At 38.0% G+C, this 21,380-nt stretch overlaps 1 pseudogene and 1 gene segment (V, D, J or C); both read left to right on the top strand.

The window, feature by feature from the left end:
• Positions 1–4,063: 4,063 nt before the first annotated feature.
• LOC110324335 lies at positions 4,064–4,545 on the top strand. The segment is given in 2 exon segments: positions 4,064–4,109; positions 4,211–4,545. Coding segments are annotated over 2 exon segments (381 nt in total).
• Positions 4,546–20,851: 16,306 nt separating this feature from the next.
• The window catches only part of LOC110324116, a 2,599-nt pseudogene continuing 2,070 nt past the window's right edge, over positions 20,852–21,380 (top strand).

Here is a 21,380-nt window from a genome sequence, read left to right as displayed (position 1 = left end):
TTTCTTTTGAGTCTTGATCTAACTGTCTTAATAATTCATATGTTGATACCTGCTGGTAGAGTCTGCATCTGCTCACAATACTCACTGTAGCCCTCTAAGCTCATGATCTCTTCCCCAGATACAGAATGATGAGTATAGCAAAGACACTATCCTCTTTGTTATTACCTTGTTAGCAATGGATACTGCTAGAATCAGATCCATATACTCCTAACATAGAACTTAGAGCTGAAAGGAATATTGATAATATCATAGGCACAAATCTTAAATTGAATCTCTAAAACATCCGTTTATCTATTCAGCTGAACACTGTGAACAGTGAAGTTTCAGGGACATGTTACAATTTAAGTGAGACAGTGCAAATTTAACGTAAGCCATGAAAAACCCAACTGCAGGGGAGCTCGGGGCGAGGAGTGGGCAGAATGGAGCCAATGATCTGTATATGGAGACCAGTAAAGGGTGGCGGTTACTCTGCATCTTCCCCAGTTCTCCTTTCTTAAGTGCATTAGCTGTCCTGCCCCCAATGTGGGTGACCCGTAACCTGTCCATGGTCAAAGACAGTGAAGATACACTGTGAAACTCATCATAGAGTTTATTTTCTTGTTTTATTTTCGGGTATTTTACTTTTATATATTTTCAGAAAAAAACCCTATTTTGTTTTTATCACTGAAGTGCCTTCCCTAACATCTCACAGACCCATCTATCATCCTGAACCAGTCAACTAAACACCATTTTCTCTGTAGAAAGCAAACAATAGAAAGGAAAAAAAAGCAAAAAGGAAAGCATAAAATAATAGGCATTTTTAAAAGCTAAGAAATAAAACTAGTGAACACAAAATTCATAATCCATAAAAACACTCAACTATGGAATGATCAAAAGTGAATTACAAACAATGTGACAACAGTCAAAATATCAAAAAAATATCATTGAATTCATTTTGTATTGGCCACCTACTGCTGGACTGTATCCACTCTAAGGCATGATTAATGTGCCCAAAGTGACTTCATTGGAGAAAAATCATTTATCTTTGCAAGTAAGTGAAATTATAGAAAGTTCTTTGGTTATGAAAGCCAGTGTCCATGTTTATAACTCAGCATTGGGAGCACCTCTAGCTTGGCTTGGTTCAGGCTCCTTTCATACTGTCACATTCTCTGAGTCTGCATGCATATAAGTCCTGTTGGGGCTGGAATGCCCTGTTTCCTTGAAGTCATCTACCTTTTCTGACTCTTACAATCTATTCAGTTCTTAAATTCTGTCTTAGAAATAAGTTCTAACTGTTGAATTATTGTAGGTAACTAAAAGCAGTGGCTGTTTCTCATAACGTTCATAGAACCTGTGGAGCCTCTGGGACCATTAAATCAGAGGCGGTTATAATGTGTCAGACTCAGAGGTGTTCAATTAATAATTCAAGACTTCTAGGAGTAGCACTTGCCATCCACGCAGGTATCGATGTTAAAACTTTCACAAGTTAAAGTAAAATGCAAAGGTCAGCTATGTGCTTTATATTTCGCTTTCAGAAAGCATAATCCTCACATTATCATAGAGCATGATCATAAGGAGACCACTGAAACAGTAATAATTAAAACATAATTTATATCTATATATCACCAGTTTTTACAAGTTATATATATCTATTACCAGGTTTTCACTTAATTTTAAAATTTTACTAGTTTTTTTTAGATATTTTCTTTATTTACATTTTAAATATCATTCCCTTCTTTGGTTTCCCATCTGAGAACCCCCATCACCTCCTCTTTCCCCTACTCACCAACCCAAGCACTTCTGCTTGCTAGTCTTGGCATTTCCCTACCCTGGGGCATTGAGCATTCACAGGGCCAACAGCTTCTCCTTCCATTGATAAATAAAGCCATTCTCTGCTACATATGCAGCTGAAGCCATGGGTCCCTCCATGCATAATTTTTGGTTGGTGGTTTAGACCCTAGGAGCTATGGGGGATACACGTTGGTTCATATTGTTGTTCCTCCTATGGGGCTGCAAACCCCTTCAGCTCCTTGGGTCCTTCTCTAGCTCCTCCATTGGGGACCCTGTGCTCAATCCAATGGTTGACTGAGAGCATCCACTTCTGTATTTGTCAGGCACTGGCAGAGCCTCTCAGGAGACAGCTATATCAGGCTCCTGTCTGCAAGCACTTGTTTGGTATCCACTATATTGTCTGGGTTTGGTGACTCTATGTGGGATGGATCCCCAGGTAGGGCAGTCTCTTTTCTTCAGTCTCTGCTTCACTCTTTGTCTCAGTATCTCCTCCCATGGATATTTTGCTCCCCTTTCTAAGAAGGACAAAAGGACCCACACTTTGGTCTTTCTTCTTCTTGAAAAAGATGTAAAATGAATCATATATCAGTATGTCCCTAATGATGCAATGTGAAGAGATCAAGCCCCACAAGTTAGAGACAGAAGGACTCTGGTTGTAGCAATCTACTCAGCTTTGTTGGAACTGTGTCAAGCAGATGTGCTGGCTTCATGACTCTTGCTGTTGGCAGTGGGTATGGCTGTGCCAGTTTGCATTCTTCTTATTCTCAGCACCTTGATCTAGGGTCTTGTGTCTTTATAGAACATGGACTTACACTGATACAGCATCAGGTCTTAGAGTCCATTGGGTTCCTGGTCATAACTCTTCTTTTATGTAATATTTGTTTTTGGAAAAGAGGCTGAATAACAACTAGCATAGATGTTCATGTTCCTACATAATCTCAAGGGTTTAATTCAGAAGGAAGTCCCTTTAGCTCAGAACATTAGTATAGCATGCTCCTTTATTAGAAGCCCCCCCTCCCCATGTAAATGAATGTCTTGTGCTTCATATAGACGCAAGATTATAAGAAATGCCTGTGGCAGGCATAAATACCCTAAGTCAAATCCATGTTAGAGGTCTGAAAAACAGTTTTATTTTAATTTAAATTACTGTTTGAAATACCAGTGACTTTGTAAACCACCTGTGGTCCCCTACAAATGGGAAACAGGAATTGAGCTGAAGGTAGGGGAGGAGAATCTTTTACTCTGAACTATGAATTGGATGGGGTATTCTAGTGTACTCAGAAGGCATTTCTATGATATGAGACAAGTTAAGAAGAATTGATAAGGAATATTTCTTGGATGTCTGACAGATTAAATAATGAGTGACACTCTCTGTTCCTTGGCTTTTCATTAAGGTGATTCTTTTAAGAATAGCATCAATTTCATTTAAAATTCATCTCTTTCCATTATTTCTACCTTAAGGACTTAATTTTGGTAGATAATATAATAGTAAAGGTTTTCTTTTGTTCAGTTTATCTAGCATTGTTAGAGTGTAAGTTTTTGTACTAATTTACAATTTTAATGTACAGTAAAATTCATATTTACATTATGAAATTCTATGATTAAATTTTGAGCTTTATGCATGCTATGCTGTAACACTGAGCTATGACTTCAGCCACATTTTGCTACTTCAATCTCATGTAGGCAGTCCTTATTCAGTGAAGCCTTTAAAACTCTCCCTAAATTATAGCATTTAAGTTCTGTCTTGTCTAACTTCCTTATGACCTTGTTTTATGTTTCTGACAACATAGCACAAGAGTTCGCATTTACAAAGCACAATAACGTGAGGGTGCAAATTTATATTGCTTTATATACCTGGATATACATACTAAATAAAATTTCTTTTATTTTCTATTTACTTGTTTTCTTTTTTGAGACACAGTTAATGTAGCACATGCTTAACTCAAATATGATTCTCCTATGCCCACCGCTTATCTATCCAAATAGTGCTGGGAAGAAACACAGGACTCAGACATCCACAAAATCAAAAGAGGTTCAAGCCAAGGACAGTAAATGATGATTTGATGCTATAATGCCACTTCATCCTTTATTACTTCTCAAACATCTGTACTAGTATTTAAGATCTCTAAGGTTCCCACACCTGACCTCCTGAAATAGCACAGAGACATGCAAATAATGTTCCCCCCTGCTCATGAAAACCAGCCCTGACCATAAAGGTCTGAGAGAGAGGCACCTAACTCTGGACTCACAAGTCTTTCCCTTCAGTGACCAAAAGTGACACAGACCATTCACCATGTACTTGGGACTGAGCTGTGTATTCATTGCTTTTCTCTTAAAAGGTAATTCATAGATAAGAAGAGGTACTGCATGTGAGTGGAGGGGGGCGAGAGGGACACTGCATATTCTGACTGCTTACTGACAAGATTCTCTGTGTTTTCAGGTGTCCAGTGTGAGGTAAAGCTGGATGAGTCTGGAGGAGGTTTGGTGCAACCTGGGAGGTCCATGAAACTGTCCTGTGCTGCCTCTGGATTCACTTTCAGTGACTACTGGATGAGCTGGGTCCGTCAGTCTCCAGAGAAGGGGCTGGAGTGGGTAGCACAAATTAGAGACAAAGCTAATAATTATGCAACATATTATACGGATTCTGTGAGAGGAAGATTCACCATCTCAAGAGATGATTCCAAAAGTAGTGTCTACCTGCAAATGAACAGCTTAAAAGCTGAAGACACTGGCATTTATTACTGTACAAGGCACAGTGAGAAGTCTTCCTTGTGATCCTAGACACAAACCTTCCTGCAGGAGCTCTCATAACCAGCTGGGGGAGCACAGTGGACATGTAACCCATGGACATGTGCTACTGTTTATAAGGATCTCAGGAGGTGAGACCACTTTATCCTGAGGCCACTTTCTCTGGAGACCATTTTTATGATCTAGTGTGGGCTCCATGGACCTGAGCCAGTCAGCATTTGAGAAAAGAAATGGCTGTTTCTCTGTCAAGCTGATGAATCCCATCCATTCCAATGCAAATCATACTGGCTGATTATAATGTGCTGCTTTCAGTATTTGATAGTGAACTCTTAGACCAAAGTGATCATCTCCTTCTTCTGGATTCAAACTTGGTTATGTCTAGTGTCCTGAAAACCCTTTTTTCCCCCTGGGTCTGGCTGAGCCATCTTACTCTATAACAGGGGAGGGAAAAGGGAGAACAACTAAGGTTATCATTAGCATAGCGACTTTGTAAATAGTTACCACACAAATCATCTCTAACAAAGACTTCATTGTTTATTCCTTAGTAAAAAAAAATAGTAATAAACTCCGAGGCTTCAGGAAATGGCACAAATAGCAAGCAGGAAATAGACACCTAAGCTTCCCTTAAACCAGAGCTTACGAGACCTAGTACAAACAACTGAAGGCAGCCCAATTCCAGAGTGAGAAAATGTCAATTGGGCTGAGATGAGGTCTCAGAAGTTAAAAATGATTCGACCTCTTGTAGAAGCACTGAATTTGATTATCTGTGCCCGTGGTCAACACTTCACCTGTACCTTCAATTTGAGAAAAACAAGATCCCTCTTCTAGACACTCCGAACCTACACAAATATACACGCACACACTCACACGCACACTCAAATACCACATCCACGTTCACATATAAAGACGAGAATGGAAAATGTGTATATACATATATATATATATATATATATATATATATATATATATATATACATATACATATATTGCAATAAATTACATACAATTTAGTTATATGTAATTTTCAATAGAGATAATGTTAAACCCAGCTGAAACAGACATGCTAGAGTTTACGACTGAAAAATTTCTGGAATAAACAGAGTGATCACTCTACCAGCAGGGGGTTGGGGGATAGAGGGCATATTTTTAATTACTTCATTGTGGAAAATATTTTATTTTGGAATAGTTTTAAGATTACATAAAGGTTTAACAAATAATAAGAGCATTTCTATATATCGTGCTCCCTCCATTTTCCTTTTTGTTGACAACTTTAACTATTGTAGTGAAATTTCAGCCAGGAAAGTTATGGCACACTCCTTTGACAGAGGTAAGCAGATATTGTTGAACTTTAGATTAGCATGGTCTATAGAGTGAATTCTAGATTCATCAAAATTACACAGAGAAAACCTGTCATGAAAAATCATTCTATCACTTAATGCATCAACTGATATAATATTTTAAATTTTTATGTTTTGATATTATAACATTATAACATACGTTAAATGTCAGTGCCTTTCTTTCTTTTCCTCTAACCATCTCAAATATATTTCCTTGTTCTGTTTCAAATTCATGACCTCTTATTCTATAACTGCGGGTACATATACATTTCTGTCTTAGATAAGGTGTGTTTTTTTCCTACAAAAAGGCAGCATAATGAAGGTAACTTTTATAAAGTGTTACATTTGATTGAACCTGGCTTAAAGTTTCAGACTTTCTGTCTATTAGCATAATGGAGGGAAGCATGGTAGCATTCAGACAGACAAGGCGTTTTAGAAGGAGATGATCATTATACATCTTGATCTAAGAGCCACTAGGAGAAATCTGTCTCCTTTGCACTGGTAGAAACTTGAGAAATAGGAGCCCTCAAAGCCTGCCTGCACAGTGACACACTTCCTCTAACAAGGCCATACTTATTCCAACAAGACAACATCTCCTAATAGTGTCACTTCCTGTGGGCCAAGTATATTCAAAATACAACAATTGCTAAGTAATTACAAAAACCAGATCAGTCTGTCAGTCGGTATAATGTTACTTGTGTGAATGATTTTAGGGCTTACCTGTTTATATTGGATAATCAAATGGTGTCCTTTTTCATGGGATGGGGCAAGCTATTTCACTCACATTTAGAATCAGTCTGTTGCCTGTGACTGCCTTCTAGTTCTTTGTAGTTTTGGAGCCTTGCTGACTTCCCCTCACCCACTGTGTATTGTCTGTTGTTGTTGTTGTCTTTGTTTGGGTAGTATTGGTGAGACAGTATATGCACATTATAGCTGAACTACATTTGAATTAAGTAAAATCCCAAACAAGCATACCTAAGAAAGAATTTTTCTTAGTTATTTTGTTTGGGATGGGAATATCCACCCTACACCTGGGCCACACCAATTAGTTGCTGATGAACCACTGATTGCTGCCTCCATAAAGAAGATGTAGGAAACTTTTGCTTTTGCCTGCTTGCTCTCATGATCCCTGGGAAGTTCACATATCTACTTAAGAACTATTGTTTAGGTGGTATTATAGCCTAGTTATTCTCTATTCAGATATGCACTGAAGATCAGCCGTGACATCTTACCTGATAAATCAAACAACTATTGGACTATTGATCTTTTCTTCTAGAGACTTCTATGGACTAGCTTGAGACAGTCTGATATATCTATTTGCAACATATTTCTACCAGTCCATGTACTTTAAAGTTATATAATATATGTGTATGAATATAAACATAGAATATGTGTTTAAATTTTATTCCTCTGGAGAACTCAATCAATATAAAAGTATTTGGTGTATTATTATAGTGAAATGATACACCACATGGTACACTGGTGCCTTATGTAAGTTCAAGAAGAAATTTCTAGCAGAATTCATGAAAGCCTCAGGAGATTCTGAGTTCTGTCCAACTCTGCCAGGATGTGCAGTGTGCTGTTAATGACAGGGTTCATAAACTCATCTCCAGGGATATAATTATAGATCCTGTCATACAGAATACAGTCTTATGTAACAGTAAGAGTCATTGTAAGGTTATATAGGTGTCTGGCATTCAATTCCCAACTCCTTCTCTGAGCTTAGAGGCAGCAGGGACCAGTCAGAAGATTTCTTTAATTTTGATTGTATGATAACTTTAATGTGTTTAAATAAGATAATTTCTCTTTGATTCTATATTTAAAAACATATATCTGAGCCCATAATCATAGTCTACAAAGGCACAATGTCCTGTATGGATGTAGAAATGACTATTCCATGGATCCATGGTCATATTTTGACAATTTTATTTCAAAACAGCAACAACAAAAACCACAATGGAATTCTCTGGTTCATGCAATCATTTAGACTCATATTAAAGAAAATAAGCTGTGTAAACAGGACCTAATGTCTCAAAAACCCAATTTGTAGGGTAAAGATTCCAAGAGAACATCATAATATAGATTTGATCCTGAGCAGAGGGCTAAAGGAAAAGCACTCTTACCCTAACTTGAATCCATTCCCAAATCAGAATTTGCAACATATTTCTACCAGTCCCTGTATTTTGAAGTTAGATAAGAGAATCCCTCAATTCCAGGCTATTCTGGAATCAACCCCAAGAAATTCTATACAAACCCTGCCTTCAACTCATTTCCCTGCTGCTTTGTACCCAAGCAGAGGTAGTCACACCCTTGTGTCAACCTCCCCCTGAAAATATCTTTCATAATTTCTCTTGTGCACTTTGAATTTGTGGTAAATCATTTGCAGAAGAAGTCCTATAATACTTTAACTGAGGAAATCTCCTCCTTCCAGAGCCCTGCTGTTACACTTGCACTAGGAAACCTTACCCCCTTGCTAGGACAGAGCTGTAACACTTCTTGATGAAAAGAATTTCTCTTCAGAGCTGCAACATGTACACAATTTGTTTCTCTCATTGGACCTAAATCTTCTCACTAGTGTGAGATCCTCACATTGAGAACTGATTGAGGTGCCTTTCTACATACTGGTACATTTATTTTTCCTACGGGATGTATTCTCATAGTCCATCGTTATCGTCCCTTATCCTCTGGACCTTTTCCAGCAGATCACATGGCACTTAGGAAGGGAGTCTTCACCAGGTAAAGTTTGATAGAAACTTTTTGTCCCCTTAGGTCTACCACATTCCTCTATGAAATGCATAGTATGTCAACACCATCATGGATTCTCCTTTTCAAATATAAACCACAGAGTCAGGGTAGAAAAAAAAAAAAGAGGGGTTCATTTACCTCTGTATTTGAGGAAATCTAAAAAAGAAAGACTATGATTAGTATGAAAGTTGAATTGTTACATTTGAATTGTCTAGGCAAATGTCAGTTTCATGGTATCATTACAAACTGGACAGCCTGGATTTCACAAGGAGAGTGAAAGTTTCTTTCCTCTATAGAATTCCTTCTTATCTCTGCTCCAATGAAGTAGCATAACACAAGATTGATATGCCAATATTTCTGGCCTATAAGTTATTTCTTAGGTACTAGAATGTTGCCTACTAAATATTTTAGTGCTACATCAACATAGGAGTAAGATAAGGAAAATGAAACTATGAACCAGCTTGATAAACACTGAAGGTAGAACAATATCTACTGAAAAGATATATGATTCTTATGGCAATTGATAAATATCTGTTGACATGAGCCATCAGAAAGTAAATATTTAAATAAATGCTCTGTGTGTATCCTGAGTAATGTGATCAGTTAGGGTCCAACAATGGTGCTTCCTAACTCTACCAGAGTTTTTAAATGTTACTTAACCCCAGAAAAGCCCCAGGAGACCAAAACCTATGTCATTTTAAACCCTTGCCTTGAAATATACAAGACCTGACAAAGATCATTGCAATTGCTTGTTAAATTCCACGTTAGTGTCCCATAAAGCTAAAGAAAGGGAAATGACACAATCCAAAGGCTTTCTCAGTTACCATGAAGAAAGTTTTTCTCAGAGTTGAATGAATTCCTCAATTGAAACATAGGACCTGACCATCTTTACTCATTGAGAGAATATTTTAAGGCTATTCCTGCTGAATCTCACCCAAAATAAATATAGAAATGCCATGTTCTGGGTAGGTCAGGACTCTAAAGGAACATGGATGTCACGGCATGTCACAGAATGGAAACTCAGGTTTGTCTCCATCTTTCAGATTTCACAGACATGTTCCTTTCTTTATTTGTTTGAAAGTGTATACAGTACTGACCTGCCATATTGAACCTCCACATAAAATGTGGTTAACACCAGATGAATAAGTAAAACACACCCAATAGTTCAATTCTTTTCAAGTTATTTAAATAAAAATAACACAATATAGAAAGGATGTGGATGTGGATGCACCTTGGTCTTCATAATACCTTCTGGCATTACTTCCCTGGTACAGCAAAGTCCCTCACTCCACCAAGAGTCTGTCACAGAAGATCCAATGTACCATCTTTTCCATAACCCTGATTCTTCTTTTATATGTGCCCATATATTAAACTTGTTTGACTTTTTGTTTTAAAAGCATATGACTAAGTGCCACTTCTATGGGAAAATGAGTTTACCTTGGTTTCTCACTTGAGAGGGAGAGTCCAAAATGGAAAATAAGGCATGACAGCAGAGGGCAGGAGAAGGAAATTGAAGATCACTTTTCATGATACAGGAGTCTAAGAGTGCAAACTGGAAGTTGGGGAGACTATAAATTGCAAACCCAGTGATGTACTTAATCCAGCAAGTCTCCATGCCCTGGAAGTTTCAAAACTTCCCCAAACAACACTACCAACCAGGGTCCAAGTTTTCAGATACGAGTCTACTGTGCGCAATTCTTATTAAAACCATGGTATTTAAATATTCCTGTGAAAATATAAGAATCCCTTATTTTCTGTTCATTGTATCATTATGTGTAATGAACAATTTTTTATTAAGAAATTATATGTGTCAGAATTAATCATATAATTGCTTGTTGCTATTAATGGATGTATGTGTGCCTTGGATTACATGAGAAAAAATTGCTACCAGTGAGTCTCTGTTCCCTTGAGCCCTCCCCAGAGGTTCACCTACTGAACAGATAGAGCAACATTACTCTACATAGGTAATAAGAAGACAGGGACAATTTCAAAACAGGAAGAAACACACTTAGAGAATTGTGCTAATTTTGCAGTTCATATCTTTTATTTAAAATATCCCTCTGATGAAAACACATAACCTTTGTAAAACAAAGTACTACCCAAATGAATATATTTTCACTGGTATGTGCACATAGTATTTCCTCTGTTTTTAATTTACAAGTTTACTGTGCATCGTCCTTATTATGCCATATATATATTGTGTAAGAGAAAACATTGTCACAGGAGAAAAAAATCCATGTTGTTACTGACTGAAGCATGGATGCCTCTGGTTTGACCACCAAGATCAGAAGTTAGTTAACTTTGCAGTGATCCTCTGAACAGAATCTTCTGTCACACTCCTGAACAAAGGCAGTCTGAAAGTCTCATTAGATACCTATGGGCCTCTCCCAGGGCCCAGACTCAAGACAGGATCAGAGTTCTCAACTGGAAGCAGGGATATCTGGAAGGTACATAATAAATATACACAGACTACTTTTTTGGGTGCCAGCTGACAGACAATTTTTCAAGGTTTTTGTTTGTTTTTGTTTTTGCTTTTTTTTGAGACAGGGTTTCTCTGTGTAGCTCTGGCTGTCCTGGAACTCACTTTGTAGACCAGGCTGGCCTTGAACTCAGACACCCACCTGTCTCTGACTCCCAAGCGCTGGGATTAAAGGCGTGTGGCACCACTGCCCAGCAATTTTCAAGGTTTAAAGTTTCTCTTCTCTCTCATTCTCAGCTCTCTTTCTCTCTCCCTTGCTTGCAGTTTCAGGCTACACACACTCTGCATTCTCCTCTGTACTCTGCTTTTCTTGAACTCCCACACTCATACACACTTCTGTGAATTCCCCTTTCATGCTCAAACACACTCTTCATGCACATCACACATCTCACACACACACACACATACACTACATTCACTCTACTTTCATTCACACTCACACTCTCTATACACAACTCATACTCTCTCTTCACTCACTCTTCACATTCTCTCCACTCACACTTCACATTCTCTCCAGTCACTCTTCAATGTTCTTTTCGTGTTCTCTCTCTCTCTCTCTCTCTCTCTCTCTCTCTCTCTCTCTCTCTCTCTCTCCATTTGCTTTCCATATTCACCTCACATACTCCTCACTTTATCTCTATCTACTCTCTAGCCTTTTTCTTGCCCCAGTCTTTTATTGATACTATTGATACTCCAAAAGCAAGTAGAAAAAAGACATTATATAATAATTGCCAAATCAAGTTCAAAGAACAAATGTGTCCCACAAAGAATCTAGAATTATGGTTGTTCCCCAAAGTTTCAAGCTTCCCTATTTAGGCCTATATCCAAAGTAATAATAATTGCAAAATTATCATTATTTAAACTTTAACTTTGACTTATACTTAAGAGCTCAGAGCTCTGAGGCAGCTTCTCATGAAGCTCTAATTATAAATGACAAGACATTGGCCAGAAAGAATCAAGTTAACAATTAACTTGATAGTTCCACTAGCTTTCTACTTCTGCACATTGCACACAATGACTCTCCTAAGAATCCCAGTGTTTTAACTTAATTTTATTAGTATAAAATATTACATATTCTATACTTGCTTAACCAGGAACCACTGACAAATATTATGCAAAGCTTATTTCATACTTTCAATATGTTTTTCTTTTGTGGGGTACCAATGTTGGCTCTATTTCATTTTCTAATAACTTTCCAAGCTTTATTTGCAAATCAAGCATTAATCTGGAACTACCATTGGGCAGTTATTACATTAGTTCCATCATTATACACTAAGTTCCTGTAGTACCTAGTAATGCCAAAGTTATAGTACCACAAACTAGAATGATCATCTAATATATGAGCAGGTAAAAAGAAAAGTGTTTAATGTTCCTACATTGCCACTGAATAAGATTCTGGAATTTTGTTACATAGAAAAATGTCTGTAGATGATTTATTGAATAATGTCAGAAAACTACAAGGGAAAGGAATGGAAAGTGCAGAATTGGTCATTTCACGGTTAATACATGGTTTGCACCACCAATCTTTATCTCTCACTGATAAACAGACATATGTATAATTAAATTAGAATAATGAGTAAGGCAAATCATTACAAATAGGCTAGGAGAAGGTAACTTGGAAATCTTCGTAAGTTCTGGGAATGCTTGTCTGCTTCCAACATTTAAAGTTCTCCACTGGTGTCCCATTTTTGTCTCTCCTCTTCCATGAGAACAATGAGGAAATTATTAGTCATTCATGAGGATTGTATCATGTTATGTGTTCCAGATTTGTGACTGAGACATTGAGCTTCACTGCTAGGCATGTTGTCAAAACATTCCATAAGCTGCCTGCCTTCTCTGAGTTTCAAGAGCAGGGTTCTCTGTTTTTAATCCCTAGCAAATTTTCTCTTATATTCAGCCCTCAGTGGGCATGAGAACCAGACAGTGGAAGAACAGCCTAATTGACAGTAAATTTGTGGGCATCATTCAGAAACATTACTAATATAATCTCAGACATGAATACATCAGAAATAAGTGTTTGAGGCCAAATATCTGGATTTTGAATTTCTCAATCATAGAACCTGTACAAATACGTCTCTGTGACAGGAGGTGAGTGCCGAGATTCCTGATATGAGCCAACAGCAAAAATGTTCATCTAAATTTCTTGGAAGTTTTAACATTCTTAGAAATTTGTTCTGAGAAGCAGCAGGAGAGAGATATGATGACAAAGCTCTGCATAATCACTTGGTTCATCCCTAATTAATTGAGGTACAACCACAGAACAGTAAATGATGAGTTCAGGCTATAATGCCACTTCAGCTTTTATTACTTCTCAGACAACTGCACTTGTATTTGGATCACAACCATGAGCTCATGATATAGCACAGAGGTATGTAAATAATGTTCCCCTGTGCTCATGAAAACCAGCCCTGACACTAACAGCTCTGACAGAGGCACCTAACTCTGGATTCAGTAGTCATTTCCTTCAGAAAGCACGGACAAAGAACATTCACCATGGATTTGAGACTGAGCTGTATTTTTATTGTTGCTTTCTTAAAAGGTAATTTATAGATAAGAAGAGATATTGAGAATGTGAGCAGACAGGAGTGAGAGGAACACTGAATATTTTGACTGCTTACTGACAAGATTCTGTTTTCAGGTGTCCAGAGTGAGGTGAAGCTGGAGCAGTCTCAGGGAGGCTTGGTGCAACCTGGAACCATAAAACTCTCTTGTGAAGCCTCCGGATTCACTTTCAGTGACTACTGGATGCACTGGGTCCACCAATCTCCAGAGAAAGGACTGGAGTGAGTTTCTGGAATTGGAATCAAAACTAGTAATTATGCAACACATTATGCAGAGTATGTAAAAGGAAGTTTCACCATTTCAAGAGATGATTCCAAAAGTAATGTGTACCTGCAAATGAACAGCTTAAGAGCAGAAGACACTGGCATTTATTACTGTATAAGGCACAGTGAGAAGCCTTCATTGTAAACCTAGTCACAAACTTTCCTGCAGGTGATCTCAGGTCCAGTAGGGGAAGCACAGTGGCCATATAAGCCATGGACAGGGGTTATTGTTTATAGAGATCTGAGGTGAGACCACTTTCTCTGGATAACATTTCTACTATCTGGTGTGGCTCCATGTACCTGAGTCAGTCAGCCTCTTAGAACAGAAATGGCTGTTTCTGTCTCAAGCTTATTCATCTCATATATTCTAATACAAATCATACTGGTCGATTATAATATGCTTCTTTCATGTGTTGATAGTGGACTCTGAGACCAAAGTCAGCAACTCCTTATTTGGGATTCATACATGATTATTTCTAGTGTTCTAAAAACCTTTTTTTCCCCTCTGTCTGGTTGAGCCCTCTGAGTATATATCAGGTGAGGTAAAAGGTATAACAGCTAAGGGCATCATAAACATAGCCTCTTGGAAAACAGTTACCAGAAAAATCATTTCTAACAATGGTTTTATTGTTTATTCCATTTTATTTAAAATGTGGTTTGGGCAAAATCATCACATGCTGAGACTTCTGGAAATGGCACAAACTAAGCAGGAAAGAAACATGTGAGCTTCCCCCAAACTACTGTTTACAATATCTAGTAGAAACAACTGAAGTCAGCCCAATTACAGGGTGAGAAAAGGCCAATAGGGCTGAAATGATGTTACAGCAGTTAAGGCTGATGGCAACCCTTTCTGTTGCCCTGAGTTTGATTCTCTATGCCCTTGTTCAACAACTTGCCTGTACCTTCAACTTGAAATGAATAAAAGCCCTCTTCTAGATTCTGTGGGCGCATGCACAAGTGCACACACACACACACACACACACACACACACAAACACAGATATGTGTGTGTGTATATATATATATATATATATATATATATATATATATATATATATGTATAATGTATATACCAAGTTAGGTGTTTGCAATATCCAACAGAGGAAATAGGAAACTGCTGAAACAGACATGCTAGGGTTTAGGACTGAGTCATATCTAGAATAAAAACAGATATCACTCAAAAATGGGGGATAGAAAACATTTTTAATTGTTTCATTGTTGGAAATAGTATATTTTGGAATAGTCTTAGGAATACATACAAAATTAAAACAGAGAAACCCTTTCATGAAAAAACATTTTTTCACTGACTGAATCAACTGATATATTTTAAATGTTTATATATTTAGAGATTATAATATTATAACATGTTATAATATGTCACTTCTTTTCATATGTAGAGACACCATGATTAAGGTAACTTTATTTAGATGTATGTATTTATGTATGTATGTATGTATGTATGTATGTATGTATGCATGTATTTATTACACTCCAGACTTCATTCCTCTCCTGGCCCACCCTCTGACTATTCCACATTCCATACCTCCTTCCCTCCCCCTCTCTCCATGAGGATGTCCCCACCACCCACCACCCAGCACAGCAGACTTCCCCACTCCCTAGGGTCTACAGCTTCTTGATGGTTAGGTGCATCTTCTCTGACTGAAATAAGACCTGGCAGTCCTCTGCTGTATATGTGTTGGGTGCATCATATCACCTGTGTGTGCTGCCTGGTTGGTTTTCCAGTGTTTGAGAGATCTTGGGGATCCAGGTTCACTGAGGATGCTGGTCCTCCTAAAGGTCACCCTCCTCTTCAGCTTCTTCCAGTCTTTCCCTAATTCAACCGCAGGGATCAGCAGCTTCTGTCAATTGGTTGGGAGCAAATATCTGCATCTTATTATTTCAGCTGCTTTTTGGGTCTTTTTTAAGGGCAGTCTTGATATGTTCCTTTTTGTGAGTGTTCCATAGGCTCAGTAATAGTGTCAGGTCTTGGGACCTCTACTTCAGCTGGATCCCACTTTGGGCCTCTCTCTTGACCTGCTTTTCATAAGGCTTCTTTACACTTCTATCCCTGCAGTTCTTTCAGACAAGAACAATTATGGGTCAGAGATGTGACTGGGATGGAACCCTATCCCCCTACAATCCATTTACCCAGAGATACAAAGGCCCAGCTAAGCTATTTCCCCTTCTCACTGTGAAGGGGAAGTAAAACAGAAATTGCAGGTAGACAAGGGGGGTAGTTGGAGGGTGGCATTGGAATGGGAACAGGAGGTATTATGTGTGTATATGGTGAGGACAGACAGACTATGGGAGAGACAAAGAGAATCATGGAAATCTCTGGAATGAGTTAGAAACCTAGTGCAATGGAAATGCCCAGGAAGCTCTGAGTGTGACCGTAACTAAGATTCCAGCAATGGAGTAAAAGGAGCCTGAATCTTCCAAGTCCTCTAGTCAGGCAAGACTTCCAGTGGTGGGACTGGAGCACCACCCTGTCCATAAAACCTTTGACCTACCCTTTGTCCTGCCTGCAATCTGTGCTGGCACAAAGGTTGCAGAGAACTTGCAGGAGTGGACAACCAGTGATTGGTCCTGCTTTAGATGTATGCAACAAAAGGAGACTTATCACCCAAAGGAGACTTATCACCCAAAGGAGACTTATCACCCAAAGGAGACTTATCACCCAAAGGAGACTTATCACCCAAAGGNTTATCACCCAAAGGAGACTTATCACCCAAAGGAGACTTATCACCCAAAGGAGACTTATCACCCAAAGGAGACTTATCACCCAAAGGAGACTTATCGCCCTGAAACTGCCTGGTGTTCCAGGGCCCAGAGTCTGGATAACCCAGAGAACTGGGATACAAAGTTATTCCTAATGATATCCTGCTGTACTGTTAGATTGGTGTGAAGCCCAATGTCACCAGAGAAGGTTCATCCAGCAATGGATGGAAACAGATGCAGAAATCCACAGTCAAACATGATGAGGAGTTTAAGGAATCATGGGGAAGAAGGGGAGGATAAGTGTAGGAGACAGAGTTATCAAGGACAACAAAAGGAAGCAAGAGAATCAACCAACCTGTGCTCATAGGGTCTCACAGAGACTGAGCTATCAACCAGGGAGTTTTCATGGGTCTTAACTATGCCTTCTCTGCATATGTTATCTCCACATATGTTACAGTTGTACAACTTGATTTTCATGTGGGACACAGAAGAGTGCCAGCAGGGATTGTTTCTCTGTTGTCTCTCTTTGGAACTGGTTCCTCATAATGGATTGTCTTTGTCTTTCCTTAATAGAGGAAATATTAGTTTCACTGCAAGATGATTGCAGTGGCTGGTTGATATCAAAGAGAGGGCTGCACTTTTCTGAAATGAAATGGAGGAGGAATAAATGGTGGGGAGTGGGGAGAAAGAGTTGAGTTATTGAGAAGTGTCTTGGAGGAAAGGACAGAGGAAAAATTGCAGTCATATGTATATGCACATATACATATAGACACATATATAAAACATACATAGATATGCATATAATATACACCCACACAGATGTATATATTTATAAAATACACACACACACACACACACACACACACACATATATATATATATATATATATATATATATATATATATATATATATATATATATATATGAGACTGAGAGACAGATAGACAGAGACAGAGGGAGTGTTTCTGTGTTTCTTTCTCACCAAGCATAATGTAGAAGCCCTGATTTATTAAGTAAACTCTGAAACTTACAATCATTATATAATTATCATTGGAGATCATTAAATTTGATTAGTCACTTTGGAGGAGGAAGAACCTGTTCTATTGGTTATTTATGTTCCTTTGTTTGTGCACTAAGACTTGTATTCTGAACCTTTACTGTATTATTATGTCTGAAAGATTATTTCTATTCAGTCGTGTTCTCTAAGTAAAGCATTATGTTCTGTGAAAGTAGAGGTACTTTGGTATCTTCCCATTCTATTCTTGTTATTTTCTCTCTTCTTTTCTAAGTGCTGTATGTAAGACAACATACACTATATTGGATAAGGAGATAGAAAGTGTATGTCTTTGTTTTGTTCATGACTTTATAGTAAATGCTTTCATCTTGTCTTCATTTAATATACTTTTGGTTATAATCCTGTTCCACATAGGCTTGACTATTTTGAGGTTCATTACACACATTAATGAAGATTCCACACCTTTATTTTTTGTAAAGGCATGTTGAAATTTGCCAAGTGTCCTTTAAGCATAAATGGAAATACTTGTGTAATTTATGTCTTTGCATTTACTTGATGTATTTTATTGATTGATAAAAGCATATTGAGCAATGCCTGCCTTTCTACAAATAGTCAACTTAGACATAATGTGCCATCTCTTTAATGTATTTCTGACGTTGAATGGCAAGCAATTGGCTAGAAATTTTTATATTCAACAAACAAATTTAATTATAGATTTCCTTCAGTATTGGTTATTTTATTTACTTACATTTTAAATGTTGTCTCCCTTCCCAGTTTGCCTACCATAAACCCTGACCCATTCCCTCTCCCTTTTACCTCTATGAAGGTGCTCTACCCACCTACCCACTCACACCTGCCTCATAGCTTTAGTATCATTTAAGCTGCAGCATCAAACCTTCACAGGTCCAACGTTCTCCCCTCCCACTGATGTCAGATAAGGCAATTCTTTGCTACTTATTTAGATATAGCTATGAGTCCCTCCATGTGTATTCTTTAGTTATTGCTTTTGTCTCTGGGAGCTCTAGGTGGTCTGGTTAATTGATAGTGTTGTTCTTCACATGGCATTATGAACCCCTTCATCTCTTTCAGTTCTTCCCATAACTCCTCCATTGGGGTCCTCAATCCTACCCTGATGGTTGGCTGGCAATATCTGCATCTGTATTGGTCAGGTGCTGGCAGAGCCTCTCAGGAGACAGCTATATCAGTCTCCTGACAGCAAGCTCTTCTTTGCATTTGGAATAGTGTCAGAGCTTGGTGTACGTAAATGGGATGGATCCCTAGGTGGGGCTGTCTCCGTTTGGACTTTCCTTCAATATCTTCTTTTAATATCTTTTGTGTCAAGATACAGAAGTGATAAAATGAATTTGACAGTAATCCATCATTTCCTTAGATATGGGAAAAGTTAGGAAGAATTGATAAGGAATATTTTTTGGAAGTCTAACAGATTCAACAGTGACTTTCCAAGTTCCTCAGCTTTTGGTTAAGGTGCTGCTTTTAAAAACAGCATCAATTTCATTTAAAATTCATGTCTTTCCATCATTTATACCTTAAGGACTTAATTCTAGTAGATAATATAATATTAGAGATTTTCTTTTGTCCAGTTTATCTAGCATTTTTAGAGTGTAAGATTTTATATTAATTTATAATTTTAATTTACAGTGTGTGTCTACTGTTCAGATGAAGAATAAGTCAAGAAAATGTGACTATTATTATCTTTTGTAGAACTATTATCCAGGATTACTGTTTATATGACCAGATACCACTCAAGTTTCAGGACACCAATTGCTTATCCTTTTATACCTTGATGTCTTGTGAGTCTCTCTTCAAGTTTTGTAGCCTTACCTTGGACACAGCTTCAGTGGATAAACTTGGACTGATCAGAGTCAGGAGGCACAAAGCCTGTGAGATAAGAGGTGGAAAAGGCATCTTACAGCATTGAAGGTGGAAGCACATTTAATAGTATGAGGGGGAAAATGCTGGCAAAGCCAGAAAGTTTGTCAGCACTTGGAGACAAGAGTCTAGAGGAGTGCTTGTCCTATGAGGTGAGAGCAATGTATGCTTAATAGCTCAGAGAAGCAAGCCAATGGAGAATAGTGCTTATGATGTGGGGAGGAGAAAAGGCAACATGAGAGAGAAGATAAGGAGATCACAAGAAGAAATTAGGCTGCGGGAGAGGAAGGGGCTGGACTACTGGGCATGCAGGATAGGCAAGCCTCAATGTGGCCAGATTTGTCCTTCCTATGAGAAAGAGCAGACCCAGATGTTGATGAGAGAAAGGCAAGTCCTTGGTGATTATCAAAACAGAAACATATAGCATGTAAAATTATCTTTACCTGGTGCTTAGGGAGGTCATAAATGAGCTGGGCATACATTTGGAGTAGAGAGGAGGTGGACTATATGGTGGAAGGGAAGTTCAGCACTGGAGGAACTAAGTGATACACACATACTTCCAGTGTATATTCACTTTTTCAATCAAGAAATAATCTCAAGTATAATCCATATTTATTTTATGAAGTTCTATGATTAAATTTTAAGCTTTATGCATGCTATGCTGTAACACTGAGCTATGGCCTCAGATAAATTTTGCTACTTCAATTTTATGTAGGCAGTTGTTACTCAGTAAAGATTTAAAAAATCTTCCTAAATTATAATATTTGAGTTCTTTCTTGTCCAACATTCCTATGACCTTGTTTCATGTTTCTGCAAACACAGTACAAAAGTTTGCATGTACAAAGGGCAATAAAGTAAGGTGGCAAACTTATATTGGTATATATAACTGGAAATACATACTGAATATAAATAATTTTATGTTTATATTTACTTGTTTTCACTTTGGAGACACAGTTAATGTAGCACATACATAATTCAAAATTGATTACATTGTTTCCACCACTAACCTATCCACATAGTACTGGGAATAAATACAGAACTCAGGCATACCCAAAGTCAACTGAGCTGCAACCACAGAACAGTAAGTGATAATTTCATTCTATAATGCCACTTCGGTTTTTATTATTTCTTAGACATCTGCACTACTACTTGAGTCCTTTATGGCTCCCACCCCTGAACTCATGAAACAGCACAAAGATATGCAAATAATATTCCCCTCTGCTCATGAAAAACAGCCCTGACCATAGAGCTCTGACAGAGAAGTACAAATCTGGACTCACAAGTCTTTCTCTTCAGTGACAAACACTGACACAGACAATTCACCATGTACATGGGACTGAGCTGTGTATTCGTAGTTTTTCTCTTAAAAGGTAATTCATAGATAAGAGATACTGCATGTGAGTGGAAGGGGGTGAGAGGGACACTGAATATTTTGACTGCTTACTGACAAGATTCTCTGTGTTTTCAGGTGTCCAGAGTGAAGTGAAGCTTTGAGGAGTCTGGAGGAGGCTTGGTGCAAACGGGAGGATCCATGAAACTCTCTTGTGCAGCCTCTGGATTCAATTTTAGTAACTACTGGATGGAATGGGTCTGCCAGTCTCCAGAGAAGGGACTTGAGTGGGTTGCTGAAATTGGAAACAAAGCTAATAATTATGTAATATATTATGAGGAGTCTGTGAAAGGCATATTCACCATCTCAAGAGATAATTCCAAAAGTTCTGACTACCTGCAAATGAACAGCTTAAAAGCTGAAGACACATCCATTTGCCCAAGAATTTCATAAATTCATTGTTTTTAATAGCTGAGTAGTACTCCATTGTGTAAATGTACCACAGTTTCTGTATCCATTCCTC

This window comes from Mus pahari, chromosome 7 (assembly GCF_900095145.1).
Source record: "Mus pahari chromosome 7, PAHARI_EIJ_v1.1, whole genome shotgun sequence".
Lineage (NCBI taxonomy): Eukaryota > Metazoa > Chordata > Mammalia > Rodentia > Muridae > Mus > Mus pahari.
The sequence above is the reverse complement of the archived record's forward strand: the minus strand, read 5'-3'. Positions and strand labels throughout refer to the sequence as shown.